The 15,543-nt window shown below is 42.2% G+C and overlaps 3 protein-coding genes across 6 annotated transcripts; 1 reads left to right on the forward strand and 2 right to left on the reverse strand.

The window, feature by feature from the left end:
- Positions 1–1,159: 1,159 nt before the first annotated feature.
- LOC4326888 (protein RETARDED ROOT GROWTH, mitochondrial) lies at positions 1,160–4,634 on the forward strand. The gene is made up of 7 exons (XM_015772984.3): positions 1,160–1,573; positions 1,765–1,876; positions 2,050–2,209; positions 2,622–2,770; positions 2,865–3,016; positions 3,777–3,891; positions 3,989–4,634. Exons 1-7 carry the CDS (start codon positions 1,251–1,253, stop codon positions 4,124–4,126), a joined length of 1,149 nt encoding a protein of 382 aa, XP_015628470.1. The 5' UTR covers positions 1,160–1,250; the 3' UTR covers positions 4,127–4,634.
- Positions 4,635–5,123: 489 nt separating this feature from the next.
- On the reverse strand, positions 5,124–8,258 carry LOC4326889 (chorismate mutase 1, chloroplastic). The gene is made up of 6 exons (XM_015765648.3): positions 7,911–8,258; positions 6,891–7,110; positions 6,718–6,804; positions 6,108–6,251; positions 5,724–5,816; positions 5,124–5,579 (listed from the first exon to the last, which is right to left on the reverse strand). The coding sequence occupies exons 1-6, from the start codon at positions 8,069–8,071 to the stop codon at positions 5,343–5,345; spliced, it is 942 nt and encodes a 313-aa protein (XP_015621134.1). The 5' UTR covers positions 8,072–8,258; the 3' UTR covers positions 5,124–5,342.
- Positions 8,259–10,632: 2,374 nt separating this feature from the next.
- LOC9269022 (clp protease adapter protein ClpF, chloroplastic) lies at positions 10,633–15,187 on the reverse strand. 4 transcript variants are annotated; one of them, XR_010740224.1, is made up of 12 exons: positions 14,563–15,187; positions 14,308–14,476; positions 13,295–13,715; positions 13,005–13,064; positions 12,840–12,931; positions 12,660–12,738; positions 12,491–12,584; positions 12,132–12,244; positions 11,677–11,722; positions 11,415–11,568; positions 11,177–11,335; positions 10,633–11,088 (listed from the first exon to the last, which is right to left on the reverse strand). XR_010740224.1 is itself a non-coding variant. In XM_066308862.1 (12 exons), the coding sequence occupies exons 3-11, from the start codon at positions 13,616–13,618 to the stop codon at positions 11,180–11,182; spliced, it is 1,005 nt and encodes a 334-aa protein (XP_066164959.1). In that variant the 5' UTR covers positions 13,619–13,715; positions 14,308–14,476; positions 14,563–15,187; the 3' UTR covers positions 10,633–11,088; positions 11,177–11,179. The 4 variants fall into 4 exon arrangements, 2 of the variants coding, with proteins under 2 accessions (XP_066164959.1, XP_015621133.1); XM_066308862.1 differs by having other exon boundaries at positions 11,415–11,455; XR_010740221.1 differs by having other exon boundaries at positions 14,308–15,174.
- Between the last annotated feature and the right edge of the window lie 356 nt (positions 15,188–15,543).

A 15,543-nucleotide genomic window follows, 5' to 3' on the forward strand; every position in this document is an offset into this window, starting at 1 on the left:
CAAAACATTAAAAGAAATAACACATTTTTTGTTTAAATTAATTTTTATTAAAAAGAAATATCACATTCAGTACAGATTTAAAAAGTAGAAGAATGGATTAAAAAAGTTTAGAGTCAAATTTTAAAAGAAATATCATTTTTTATAAAAAAGAAATTAGAAGAATGGAAAAATCTCACCTTTCTAGAGCAATATTGCTAGAGGTGCTAGGAAGTCGACGAAAGCCGCTGGAGGCGATCCCGCGTCGCTCGTGATAGCAATTGCAACATGCCTGCATCGGGAGCATCGCGTGCAGCAGCTCGCTATAGGCCCGCGGTGGGAGCAGCAGCAAGCTAGCAAGTTGGTAGGGTTGTAGCAAGAGCAGCAACAATGGTGGACGGAGGAGGTACCACCAATTAGGGTTGGGGGGAAGGGGTCAGCAATTTCTGAATCACCATGTAGGATGGCCTATTCTACCAATTTTTGGAAAAATCCATCTTCTAATCGTGTTATTCCTGGCCTTGAATCCAATGGCAAGTATTATGGATTTACGGGTGCCAACAGTTTTGATGGTAAGCATGTAATTACGTTTTTTAAGTTGTAAATTTAATAAAATACCGGTTCAAAACAGTTACAAATAGAGATTACCTATACATTTTTCGAAAGATTTTTATGATCGTATCACATAGATTTTTAATCTTTGAATTAAAATCCAATAGATATAATAAAAAGCAAAAAGCAATTAAGAAACACTATAATGGACACTAAATTACCATATCCTCAAGCAAAAGACCAAATCCAATACAAAATTTAAAATTTACATGCGAAGATTTAAAAATTACAGTGTAACTTACAAAAGTTACAGTGTAACTTTCATAAATTACACTGTAACTTACAAGAAAATGCACCGTAAATTTGAGTGAGAAAATCGAGTAAGAGATAAGAAAAAAATCTTTCGAGTGAGATATAGCAAAATCGTTACAAATATGCAGTTGGCCTTTTTTTGGAAGAGAAATGTCATCGAGCCCAATGGGCCATCTATCAATGGAGGCTAAGTACGTACTCAGGCCCACCGAGAAGAGGAGTACTGGCCCATTTCTTGCGGCGCAGGCCTCCGTGTTGCAGTTTATGGGCCCACCCACCACGTTCCTCCCTTCTTCCTCTCCAAGTCCAAGACGAGACTGGAAGCCGCAGAGGAGGGAGGGAGAGAGCCCTTGGCGGCTCGCGGCGCCGCACCACACCACCACCAAAACACGCACGCACCGAACGCTTCGATGGGGCGGCTGCGCGCGTGCACCCGCCTCCGTCGCCTCCTCGCGACGAGGCCTCCTCATCCGGCTCCGCCGCCGCCGCCGCCGAGGACGACGACGACGGGCCAGACTCTCCCGTGCTTCTCCGCTAGGGCCTTCTCGTCGGCCTCGGCGGTCGCCGTCGCGGTGCCGCACGAGGCGCGCGACTCCGGCCTCGGGAGCTCGGCCTACTGGGCCTGGATCCGGGCGGCGGCCGAGTCGGCCCCGGCCCCGCCTCCGCAGCAAGAGGAGGAGGATGAGGGCCTCGCGCGCTGCATCCCCGTCAAGGCGTACTTCCTCTCCACCAGGTACGTTGGAAGCATATGCGCGTGCTTGCACGACAGGTGTTTGTTGATTTTTTTTTTCAAAGGTGTATGTTGCTATCATATTGTGCTAATTCAATCTTCCTTATGCCATTTTGATGGATGGGCACGACTAATAGATGCAGAGGACTAAAATGATGTTTTGTTTGTCTGATTTTTCTTTCCCCCTGTGGCAGCATTGATTTGAAGAGTTTGCAGGCGGACCATGGGAGCGACGTGGTACCTCCGTCGACCCGATCATTGAACTACATTGCACTCCGATACTCAGAATTCCCTCAAGAAATCATGGTTAGTGATTCCAATTTACCATCACATAGTTCCTGGTCCAAATGCTTTTGAATCAACAAATTTAAGTTATTAACTCCACCTTGGTAATTTGTTGAACGCAATTTTGTGAAATCTCTCTTTTTCTGCACTGCAAAATTTAACTTCTCTGCAATGATTGGCTAACATTTCTGTAGGACATTGGAGTTAAGGACAACAGATTTTGCTATCGCTATGTGGTTGTGTTCCAATATGGTTCGGCTGTGCTTTTCAACATTGCTGACCATGAGGCTGAGCACTATCTTGATATCATCAGGAAACATGCTTCAGGATGGCTTCCGGAGATGAGAAAAGATGGTATTACACATGCTATTCACTATCTTGCTTGTCATATTTTACCTTGTGAACAAAGACATTTTACTCGGTACTTCTAGTTTTCTTCACACTGTTCCATTATATTGTGTGTACGACTAGCATATAATTCAATTGCCTTCTATGTTAGTGAAAATTACATTTTGATAAAATCCCATAGAACTACAAGAGAGTCCATATGCATCTGATTGATATTGGACGTGATGCATTCATAGGCTGGTAATATGTGAAGTCATTTAGAGTTGAGTAGCTCCCCTTCTACCCCCTAAACAGTTGCAAAAGCTTTTCTTTCACTGGGACAAAACTGGCTCATTTGCAAAGTAGTGAAGTAGCGTGTAAGGTTAAGAATTTAAGATTGTATTACATCCTCACATGATATCAATTCTACAATGACCAGATTATGCAGTAGTTGAGAAGCCCTCCCTGACAACATGGATGAAAGGAGGTCTTGACTATATAGTTCTTAAAAGCCTAGATACAGATGGAATTCGCATCATTGCAAGTGTTCTTGGCCAAAGTATTGCTCTTGATCATTACATACGGCAGGTACTGAAAAGGGGCAACTTCGACAAGCTTTTTCCATGTGGTGGTAGCCTTGAAATTTTGTTCTTAAGGTTCTAAAAAACACTAATTTTGGTAGGTCGATGACATGGTTGAGGAATTTACTGAAATTAATCGTGTCATGGAGAAGACTGGGAACTTTACCATGCAAAGAAAGAAGCTGTTCCAACTTGTTGGCAAGGCTAATTCTAACCTTGCTGATGTTATCATCAGACTTGGCCTTTTTGACAGGTATCTCTTCTACAATCTAAGTACCACATTCCCTTTTTAGATGGTTCATGTCTTCCGTTGCAATTGCATAATTTCCTCTCTTTTTTATCATGTATGGAAGTAATCTCATTGTATACCAATCCTACGTGCATTGTGACAAGCTATGCTGTGGGGGAAGGAGGCATGTAGTTTGATATTCTTTTCTGGTGTGTTTAAAAGGTTAATGCATTTTAGCTCTGAACTGTAAAATTGGAGTTTACATGCCACAGTTCTGTGTTATAAAAGCACTTTGTTCATTATACAAATGTTATGTTATTGTTTTCCCTGATGCTTTGCATTAACCCTAGCTCTGCAAATGCCATTTTACTTAAGGAAGCATACTCATTTGCCATTTAAGTAAGGGAATAATTGAAGGAAAGGAAGAATTATATGGCTTCTATAACATAAATTATTTATATTCCGAGTGAAGGTGGCATTTTTTGTCGGAAGTCTCATTAGTTAATGCTGATTTGCCATAATACTCCACCTTTTAATAAAATTCCTCTTTCCATATCATGCTTAGCTTATGAAAATTGCAAAACATTTTGGTGTCCTCAACTGGCTGTTTCCAGTTGTAAGGCTTGGAATTTGCCAACTATCCACATGGTTTGATAAGAACCCAAGACTACCATGACAAAAAAATATGGATAAAAGCTGATCTAAAGGGAATTTTACGACATCGTGGATACGGTCTCCTTGCGTATCTTATGGCAGCCCCTTAAAAGAATGACTTTTTCTTCAGGTCTGAAATCGCTTGGAAAAATTCAAATTATGCTCAAATACTTGAGTATCTTCGGGAAGAATATGAGCTGAACCAACGTTTTGGAAGCCTCGACTTCAAATTGAAATTTGTGGAGGTAAGTTCTTCGATTTGTGTTCATTTTCAGTGTATTAGCTGATTTTTTTAAAAAATTTTGAGTTCCCATTCGTGCTTACACTTTATTATTGCAACAGCACAACATTCATTTTCTTCAAGAAGTTCTCCAGAATAGAAGATCAGATTTGCTGGAGTGGGGTGTCATTATACTGCTGATTATCGAGATTGTCATCTCATTATACGAAATTATCAAGGATTCCAGCATGATGTCCTGAGAGCACACTATCCAACATCTTTGACAGCCATCCACCCACATCACCCTACTGTTATGCTAACCCACACTCTACTTCCCACAATTGATGCTAACCTTAGTTGAAAGGAAGTAAAAGCTCCCTTTCATAGCTTTACTTTTGTGTTATACTGCCTGGGATGCATTTTTGTTAGTTTATTTATTCTGCTGGTTCCAAGTATACCTCACAGCTAACAAGAGCAGTTAATTCTTTCTCCAAATCCCAGGAATTCAGTTCCCCAGGTTTCTACGGGAAGAGTTTTGGTTTTCCTCTTTATGCATTTCAACAGATGTTCTTGGTACATGCCCCATTTGCTGATACCACTGCTGTCAGGGTTTACTTACTCCTGTAGGACCTATGTTGGTCCCAAACTCCCAATTTTGTGGTAAGACATGAGACCAGCAGGCTGCCGGCTATTAGAAGGGATGTAAAAATGATGCGAAAACGTCAAATATTTAATGGCATATCCTCTGTACTATAAGCGTCCCTACTACTATATTTGTCTTTGTATTGATATTTAGCGAGATGCTATGATCTCTGGTTAAACCACTCTTCTTAAATTACCTGTGCTCAAGGATCTTTGTAGTTTGTACAACCCAGGCGATACACAGAAGTGCTTCAGTTCTCTCCCACTAAAGACTGCATGAATCCTAAATCACTACTCCCTCTGTTGAACATAACCTACTACTATTATTATATGAAATTCTATGAATTTGGAGACTCCCAAATATGGCAACTTATCGTATCCTAGTTGTAGAATATGTTCAATTCAGGATTAGGTTGCTATAGTTTTGGATGAAGGAATAATAGTTTTCAAGTTCAACATGCTGGAGCCCTACCAATTTTCAGGAGTGCGCACGGCCTGAAGTTTAGGAAACCTGCGATGAATTTCTGCCACATTACGGAGATGCGCATGTCCAGATCATCGCAACCGATGGCTGCGACCGATCATTACATAAACAATTCCAGTACACAAAAACGATGCAAAAAAGATGGTATAAATCTATTATATTATATGCAACATCTCCATATCATTTCATGTGATATCCTGCTTCTGCTTGTTCTTGCCACAAAATATAGTGTAAACCCGAATAAAATATTTTCTTTCAGTTGTCCCAAAATGGATACCTATGGTTGTCTTTCCCCTAATTTATTCTTTGATGCCAGGAAACCGAAGCTGGCAGTTTACAATCGTAAACAATCAATCCAATCTCCTCAGCAAGTAGGCTACTTGAACCTCCTTGGTTAGCGGCATGATCCTGTAGCTGTACAGTTCAGCCACCAAACTGGGCCTTATCTTGTACATTGGTGGAGCGCCGTTGTCTTCAGCGCCTAAATCCACCTCCTGTCCAAAGATCTTAGCCTTAGCTTCCACCCTATGTTCAATAGCACGCTCCACCGTTTCATAGGTGAGGAGGTGCATTAGTTGATCGCAGTCCTGAAATTCCCAGATAAAAATAATTAGCCGCTTGCATAATAGACTCAACTTTGATATGTACCTAAAGTAATGTACAAGAAAACACATGGAATTTATTTGCTTCCCATGATAAAGACAGATTATACAGCAAAACAGAACACAAACCTGTGCTATTATCGCAGGCATGTAAGCTTCAGGAGACTCTTGAAACTTAGCCTCTGCCACAAACTTACCATAGTGAATTCTTTTGGAGAGCGCCTGGATGATAGAACAGGAAAACAAGAACAGGTGAGCATAATTTCCCAATATAAAAATGCCTAATTGCACGAGTCACCAGTGAACAACAGTATAGTACTAATACTATGAAAATGACATCTGGTGAAAATTCTGGCAGCAGAACATCTTGAAGCAATACTACAACAAGAAATGGTTTTACAAGAATTATTTTGCTAATGCTAAATTATTTTGAGCAAATGAAAGCTACAGCACAGTAGCCAGAAGCAGTACGAGGCCAGATTATTAGAACATTTGGTATACTAACTGTAGTACCTGCAAGCAGATCGTGTCACAAAGAGCACTGGATCCATAATTACCATCACTTCCTTCTTTCACTAATCTTGGAAGAAGCTCATCAAAATACATTTTCCAAATCTCCTTGTTGATATTAATAGAATCAGCAATAGGATGCAAAACCTAGAAAAGACAAGAACAAAAATATGAATTTTATCCAAATTTACTTATAACAATACAACAGCACAGTAATCAATTAGCAATGTGAGTCTCAATAGATGGTACTCCACTTCGTATCAAAAGTTGTATTATGTTGCAGGTGGACAGTAAGCACGATATCCCACCACAGAACCGATATACTAGTGGTCAGTCAACAAAGGTACATGCTTGCCTTCACTGACAAAAGAAGCTACGCAAGCCCACACAGAAGAATTCAACATCTACGAATACATAAGATGCATAACCAATTCATCTACTGTCAGTTCAGAGAGAGAGATAGGGAGAGAGAGGCAAGCATAAACCCAAATAATAAAACCTGATATATTAGTGATTAGTCAATGAAGGACTATGTTTGCCTATACTAACAAAAGGAATGCTGAAAGCCTACAGAGAAGAACTAGATGTCTAAGAACACGAGTTTATGCATTACCTTTGGATACTGGAGAGGTGGCAACAGTGGTTCAGGCAGATCCTCCGGAAAGAATGGGTGCTCATCAGGGCTCTTGTATCTCCCAACCTACACAAGATGGCCAGAACCATCAACATTTTGCAATTTTTGGCATACAATGAACAATTATATTGCTAGTTACAACCCTGCTCTACCTGTTGATGTAGTTTTTCGGTTTCTCTAACCATGAATTCAACCAAAGAGCCATCAAATCCATCCACATGGAAAGCATTTTTATCATATATATCAGCATTGTAGCAAAACTGTGCTCTCTCTAAGAGGCTGAATATGATGCTGTCTTCTTGCCTAACCAAGGAGGTTCTAATGTTGTCCAAGGTCAGTATTTCACTTTGATCTATCCTCTGTTTCTCCTCCCTGCAAAAAGTACAAGAGAAAAGTATTAATTTCTTTGATGTAACACAAAAAGGTTTTGTAGGAGTGCCATAATGACTTAACCAGGTTATCAATATGTTATTTGTCCCTTGCAAAGAAAAAAAAAGTTCTTTGGTTTCCAAGTCAATTCCCTTTTAAAAGGTGCACATGTTTATCTAGAAAGTTTTGCTGCGATTCAGGGATTGATACTACAGCAGTCGTACAAGAAAAATAATTCACCCTTTGTTGAGTTTTCTACACAAAGACTTTGGTCAAGTCACCAGCTGCCCACGATTTTTGGTCGAAATGGCAAAATACCTTGCATGAAATTTACATGTTTAAGCATCCTTGGCATCACACAATGATTAAAACCATAATATGGATTCAACTAATCAAAACTCAAAACTACAGTATGGCTTTAAGTCAAAGCTGGCAAGCACAATCATTAGCACAATCAACTCCATGTTGTTAAGAAATCATTTGAGAGAAAATATTTCCCAACTAGGAGACCAATTCTCAACCATCAACTCGACATCAAACCATTCCTCATTTTTCTTCCGAACCAGAGACCACCTCGAATCGGATAGTATACGATTCATGAATCCATCAATTAAAGCATAACGCTAACCCGGTCTCGATTCGCAAAGCACTAATGCACAAATCGCACAGACGAAGATGCTATATGCTACTACACCACCAACGCCAAACAGAGAATCACGCATCCGATTCATTCCAAGACCGGGCAGGCATAAGGAGACCTCGCGAGCAGGGGGGGGGGGGGGGACTAGAGAAGAGTTTCATACTTGGTCACGGGGGTGACGGAGTTGTTGGTGGCCGCGAGCCGCGCCCGCCGCGACGACGGGACGAACTCCACGCGGCTGGCCGGCCCTCCTCCCCCGCGGGCCATCCCCACGGGCGCGGGCGAGGCGGCCCTGTAGCTGGAGACCACCTTGTTGAACTCCATAGCTCGCACGCTCGCGCGCAATGGAATCCGGGGTTGGTAGGGTGGACGTCGTCGGGAGGGAGGGAGGGGTGGGTAGGCGTGGGGGAAATGAAATGCGGGGCGTCGTCGTCCGCGATTTTTGTAGGCGGCGGGAGAGCGAATAGGAGACGACGACGGGAGGTGAGGTGACGGCGCGGAAGGGAGGGGTGGGGGGATGGTTGGCGGAGGCGGAGGACGGGAGGAGGAGGAGGTAGGAGGAGGTAGGTGGGTGTGGGGTTGGGGTTCGTGGGAGGTGGTGTTTGGATTTCGTTACTTAACTTTTATTTCATGGAGTTAGACACTAATTTAGAGGATTAAATATGGACTACTTACGAAACTAATTATATAAATGAAAGCTAATTCGCGAGATAAACTTTTTAAACCTAATTAATTTATAATTAGAGAATGTTTACTGAGCATCACATAGACTAATTATGAATTAATTAGGCTCAATAAATTCGTCTCGCGAATTAGTTCAATATTATGTCTAAGATTATGGATGAGTTTTATTAAAAGTCTATATTTAATATTTATAATTAGTACCTAAATATTTAATATGATAGGGACTTAAAACGTCCCGACGTCTCGTCTCGTCCGGTAGAGAGGCCGGCGTGAGAAAACTGCGAAAATTGGGGGCGGTAGCCGGTACCAGGAGGACGTTAGGTGTGTCGGGGTTTTTCACTTTTTTGCTCCCGTGTTCTCGGCGGAGGTGAGGTGGCGCGGGCGCACGGCGTACCACGGGGTTACGGGGTTGGTATTGTGGGGTACGGTGCGGCGCGTGGTGTGTGGCGCGAGGAGGGCCGGGAGAGCGTGAGGCTCGTCACCACGGCACGCGTCAGCTTCGGCCTCGGGTTTGAGGCGAGGCGGAAACGAATGGCCAGGTCCAGGTCTGAATAGTTTCTGCTACCGTCAACTGAGACAAAACACAAGAGGCACCAAAAACATGAAAAGTGTTTTAAACTCCTGATGTCTCCGTTTATTTTTTTAAAATTCTTCGAGTGGATGCCCTCTAATTTATTAAAACACTATCTAACATTTATGATATAGACATAAACTACTTTTAAAAAAATCAAGTCAAAACTCAACCCACACGTTAAGATATTATCAAATGTGTAGATTGAATTTGAATATGATTTTTGGTGTAGTGGTGGACTTTAATATACTCGTTCTTAAATTATTTAAAATTATACTTGAGAAAAAAAATTATATGAGAGCATATTCCCTTGAGAGTGAGAGATTAGAATCATCCCCCCTCAAATAAAAAAGTGCTCCTACCATGTGAACGACACTAGTTTTGCTGGTCGTGTAAGGGTATTAGTTACTCCATCCGTCCCAAAATAAGTGCAGTTTTACACTATTTATCTCCAACGTTTGACTGTTCGTCTTATTTGAAATTTTTTTATGATTATTATTTTTATTGTTATTAGATGATAAAACATGAATAGTACTTTATGTGTGACTAATTTTTTTAAAAAAATTTAAATCAAATAGACGGTCAAACGTTGGACACGGATTTCTACTGCTGCACTTATTTTAGGACGGAGGTAGTACTAGTCCACGAAACTTAATTTAAGTTAAAATAAACTATGAACCTGTTCTATTTTGACTTATAAATTAGTTCATAGGTTAGCCGCTACACCCCTACAACTGTGTACCACTCCATGTTTGTCGTTAGGATTGGCTTTTTTAGACATAGGGGTACGGATTAAGAAGCAACTAGTCTAACACAACGGAATCTATACTACTAGTAGTGCTAGTAGGCCATTAGCTGTGCAAACACTATGTTTAGTTTATGTGCTAATTTTTTTAAGTATATAGACACACATTTAAAGTACTAAACATAGACTAATGACAAAACAAATTACAGATTCCGTCTGTAAACTGCGAGACGAATATATTAAGCCTAATTAATTCGTTATTAACAAATGTTTACTATAGCACCACATTGTTAAATCATGGCGTAATTATGCTCAAAAGATTCGTCTCGCGATTTACATGCAAACTGTGCAATTAGTTTTTTTTCTGTCCATATTTAATGTTCTATGTATGTGTCCAAGCATTCGATGTGATGGAAAAGTTGAAAGCTTGAAGATAAAAGTTTGAATCTAAGGGTGTGTTTAGTTCATGCTAAAATTGAAAGTTTGGTTGAAATTGGAATGATGTGACGGAAATATTGGAAATTTATGTGTGCAGGAAAGTTTTGATAGGTTGAAAAAGTTATAAGTTTGAAGAAATGGTTAAAAGTTAAAAGTTAAACTCGGCCTAAACACGGCCAATATGTAAAAGCATGGCATCCTGACGATATCCGCCGCTTCAAACGTGGGAAGGTTGTCCCTGTCACGACGACTTGGCAGCCGGTCGTGCAAGTGGGGATTCTACGACGTTTTTGCACTCCCTTCTTCTCAGGCACGGCAGAGTTTATCTAGTTCTAGAAAGCGGCATTTCAACATCAGCAACACCAACACTGCCGGAGCATTTCTTTTTTTTTTTTGGGGTCTTCCCTTCTTATTTTCCCTGAGCGTAGAAAATTCTGTGGTTTCCAGTTTTCCACGGAAGTAAATTCCAATTTTCCAATAGATGTACGTCAACCCTTTGCTTCCTCTCCAGCTGCAGAGTTGCAGGTTTGACGAATGCAGCTTATCTACAAAATTCCCATCAGAGGGAACACAGTTACAGAAGAACTAGGGGAAGTACAGATTGCAAATCCATAAGGATCTTCTTTAGAACCGTATACGTAAAGGGCTTCATGGATTGGCCACTATATATGGGTGTCACCCTCAATCGTGAATCTGCAAGGTCAGATATCAGTATATCAAATGCAGATTGCCTCATTGCAGATTGCTGTGGATTGTTCAGGTTCCGGGTTAGCCCAGTCACCAGTCTTCACTGACATTAGCCCGCTGTGGTTACATCAGATAGTAACAAGCTCCTTCATCATTTCGGAATTCAGTCGGTGGTAAGGCATCGGAAATGGCATCAAAACAACTCTTGCTGCCTACCTGAATGTATCACGCAGGGACAGATTATATTAAGTTTGTGGTCCACTTGCCAATTAAACGAACGCCTCATTATAAGTGAAAAGCTCACCTTTCAGCTATCCGTGCTGCCATCATCGTCATCTTCATCCCCAGAAGCTTCATAACGTGGCTGATCATACTTCTCACGAAGCTGCTTGATAGGAATGAAGTCCCCAGCAGTGTCCTCGCCAAAAAACAGAAATTCAATATAGGGGTGATCAAATCTTCCCTATTTATAAACGGGGACAGCATTAGTTCAATTTGACCAAAAATGAAAACCACCAAGCAAATGAAGAACTCAAACTCACTTTCTCTGATATTTCAGCTTCTGCAAGATTTTCTTCTGCAACTGAAATTACACAGACATAACATGTCTCAAAATGGCGCAGCATAGGCATAAAACAGTAAGTGAAGATGGATTTGATCAATTGACTACTGCATAGCCTACTATCTTGCCTTCTTCTGCCATTTTACACAAAACAAGATTGCTCATTAAAAGTTACAGATCTCAAGATAGAATTTCCACCAGTGGTCATGTCTATCAAAATAGTGGAAAAGAAAAATCAATACCATATGCAACAAGGAGTTCTGGATCAGCATATACATCAACAAGGACCTGCAAGATTTCAGCAATGAATCACAGAGGATCACTAAGCATCTCAATTCTCAAAAGACTAAATTATGCAAACACATCAGTAATTCAGTATGCATGGGCACTATCGTCCAAAAGAAAGCATTAATTGCATAGAGAAACAGTCAATTGCAGGCTAATAAAATTGCATCATGAACGGCCTGATTATACCCAAAAAATCCAAAAGGGAGGAGAAAAAGGCAATGATGAATATCACCATCTCAACTCCATAAGTGAGTTTGCAAATTAAGAACAAGAACAGGTAGGTATTATTACACATAATCGCCATCCATGATAGATAAGTCACAACTGATGCTACATGAAGGAAATGATATTTCTATGAACTATGGGCATTGAGGAACTACTAAATCGGAATAAGTCAAGCAGCATTTACTTGATAAAAAGGTTGATTCGGTCCTTTGGACAAGTTTTCCACATTTGCTGTCTCCATCCATGACTTGGATTCACAGCACACAGGATCCATGCCACAAATCACAGCTCTATATCCTTCAGCAGGTGATGTTATCATGTAAAATTAAGAAGAGAAACTAAAGTGTGTTCACTGAAGTTAATATTTGATATAAAGTGTGCTTCAACACATGCAAATGTTCCATTTAAGGATAATGGCAATTATGAAAAATTAACTTTTCATATAAAGTTTGAAAAGAAATTGTAGTAGTTATCCATTTTCTGAACAGCTTCAGAAATAATGTGTGAACAACAATACGAAGTAGGTAGTATAGCAGTACTCACCGTGTACCTTATGACGTACTTTCTGCCCTAGTCGAAATGCATATTCCACATTTTGATATGCAAGGGCCTTAGCGGAGACTGCCAGAGACTCTGTCTACATGATGTTTGAAGTTAATATGTTATTAACACATTACCATCACATGGTCGGTGCACTACAGTTTTGTTGTACCTCAAGTTTAGCAATTTCATCACGCAGTGCAGCTGCCAAAGCATAATTTTCACTGTCAACAGCCTTTTGCAAATCCGCACTGAAACAAATGGATAAAGCTAAGTGATCTACTGATCTCTCAAATGAACCAATGCTACATAACACTGGAACATCATGGAGAAATGGAAACTATTAACATACCGCACGCGTAAAAGGTTTATAGCTTTGTCCTGAGCTTCAGTCTTTGATGAGCCTCTTTTAGCTTCACGTTGCCTAATTATCTCTGTTTCAATCTAGACGAGGATATTTTCTTTAGCAAGCCTCATACAATGAATTCATTTATCTTCAAGTGAAATCATTTGGTACCTCTGTGAGTTTTTCCCTCAATTGTTTTGCCACATCAAATTGCTCTATATTCAATGCATACTGGTAAGAACCAAGAAATTAATAGTTAGGCTGGACGTGCATAGATAAGTATCAAACATTTGCATGGACCAGTAGCCAGCAACTAAGAATGATGCAATTATCATGATGGTAGATTTCATTAGCCGATTGCTACTAGTCTATGGAATTGATCCGTGAAAAAAGAATCGTTGCCGGCTGGATTGGTAACTTTATTTGCTTTAGAAAATGATGGTAAGGAAGCAACAACTCACCTGTATTCGGGTTTGTAGGTCCAATTGGAAGTAGAAGATTAAGATGTCTTCGTTAGCAGACTCACTGCGTTCCAGCCTTGCATTACTACTGCTACGGTCATCTCCTCCAAATAGCCATTTAGCGTTAGTTCTCACTGTAGTACCCATTTGCCTTCTATTGGTCCTCATATGTAGTTTTTTCACACACCAACGCCATGAGTACGCTCCACATGTTATTGAATTTATTTTGTAAAACAACCTCAGATCATCCACTGCAAGACAAGCTGGTCTAAAACATGATCCATGGGGCGAGGAAATTGAACCACATGCAAAAATGCCTTGCATTGTATTGGTATGAGATTTGACCAGTTCAATTCCCACAACTGATGTAGTCCAATCACCACACTGACAGTTGCAATCAGCAAGCCAGTGGCATCTCCAGCTGCGCAGAGAACAAAAACATTTTGCTTAAAACTAGTACAAAATGCACTAGGTAACTAAGAAAGGCTTTGAATTGTGGCATCTAAATAATTACAAACTACTATTAACTAACAAACTAACAAGTAGTGCCTGGAACCCTACCATATCGTAAATGTGCAATAAACATTTTACTATCTTCTTTTTTTTTTGTCCGTAGATACTGATCAATCTATTCTGAATTATTGAAGGTAAATCGCACCTAACGTGGTCCAGGCGAGTAAGCAAAGAAACCCTCAAACTCTTTGGAAATAATAAAGTGCTAGAACCTACCAGTACGCTTTGTTTCGAGTAATATCTATCAGTGCTCTCTACTATCACGCAAAAAAACAAAATCCTCAAAAACTAATGGGTTATACGGGAGAGGTAAGGGGTTGCCCGCAGCAAGATAAAACGCCAGAAAAAAAAAAAAGCTACGAAACCAATCAAAGAAGCCACAGTTCATCACCAACCGAAGAAACGAAACCAATCCAACCCTTTTCAGAAGGAAGAAATCCTAATGGGACTCCGGTCTACGCCGCCGGCCATGTAGCGAGCGTGGAGAGAAGGATAGATACCTTTTCTGGCCGAGGCGGCGCGCGCTTCGGTGGGAGGAGGAGGCGGGGAAGCGTCGACGAGTCTCGGCGAACGGGGAAGAAAGGGGGAGGGCCGCGCGCTTCTCGGCCGTAACTACCACTGGCTCAAAGTGTGGCGGTCGTCGACGGGATACCGGATAGAATGTGTGACCTGGATCAGGAGTGCATCGACTGCAGGTTAAGCACTTGGGTGAAACTGACCGTCCAAGAACCAGCGAACGTTTAGGATTCTCTGACCTCGCCTTCTCCTTCCCTTCCCTTCATCAAGATTTGGTTACAATTTTGGGGCAATTGCATCTACGCCCCCACTTTCAAACCCAATTGCTGTTTTATCTTCACTTTTTAGGGACATGTATACCCTCTGCATCCAGCAATATCGTGCAGGGGAGGACCTGGAACAAGGGACGGGGAGGAGGGCGCCGTAGGCGCCGACGTCGACGTCGAGCAGGATGGGGTCGTCGCCGGCCACGGGAGCAGTAGCAGCAAAAGCGATGGTGGGGGCAGGCGGAGGCGGGGGCTGACGACGATGCCTCGGCGTGGAAGCCAGCGGCCACGGGAGCAGCAGCAGCAGCCGCCGCCGTCGCCCGCACGCCGTTGCCGCGCGCACGCCCTCGCCGCCGCCCGCCCTCGCCGCGGCTGCCGCCCCCGAGCGCACGCCCTTGCCGCCGCCCGCCCTCGCCGCAGCCGCCGCCGCGCCGCGTGCAAGCTCTCGCCGCCCGCCCGCCCTCGCCACGGCGGCCGCCCTCGCCGTCGCCATCACCGCGCCTTCCGCCGGAGCCGCCGCCGGAGCCGCGCACGCCGCTGCCGGAACGGTCGCCGTCGCTGCACGGTGCTTGACCTGAGCAGAGCTGTGCTTGCCTGCTTGGATCCTTATGAGAAAGACTACACAACGGTATATACCACTTATCCCTCATGCCGCGACCCCACGTGCCGGCTTCTCCCGAGTATGTCGCATGCTGCTAGGATTATTATCACACAGGTTTGCTGTGTGTATCAGTGTATAGTCTTGTTCCTGACAGCTAGCTAGTACCTAGCATGCCTAAGTCATGCCTTTGATACTAGCCTAGCTGGTTGTTGTGCATGCCAAATCCCTGTAATAGCTACTAGTAGACCTGTACCCTAGCTATGTAGGGTACTTATTATGGAGGAGCCTAGTAGCCTAGCTATGTGTCTAAGATGGGTTGCATCTATTTGTTGTATCCTATACCATGCACGGAT

The sequence above is a fragment of the Oryza sativa genome, chromosome 1 (genome assembly GCF_034140825.1).
Source record: "Oryza sativa Japonica Group chromosome 1, ASM3414082v1".
NCBI lineage: Eukaryota > Viridiplantae > Streptophyta > Magnoliopsida > Poales > Poaceae > Oryza > Oryza sativa.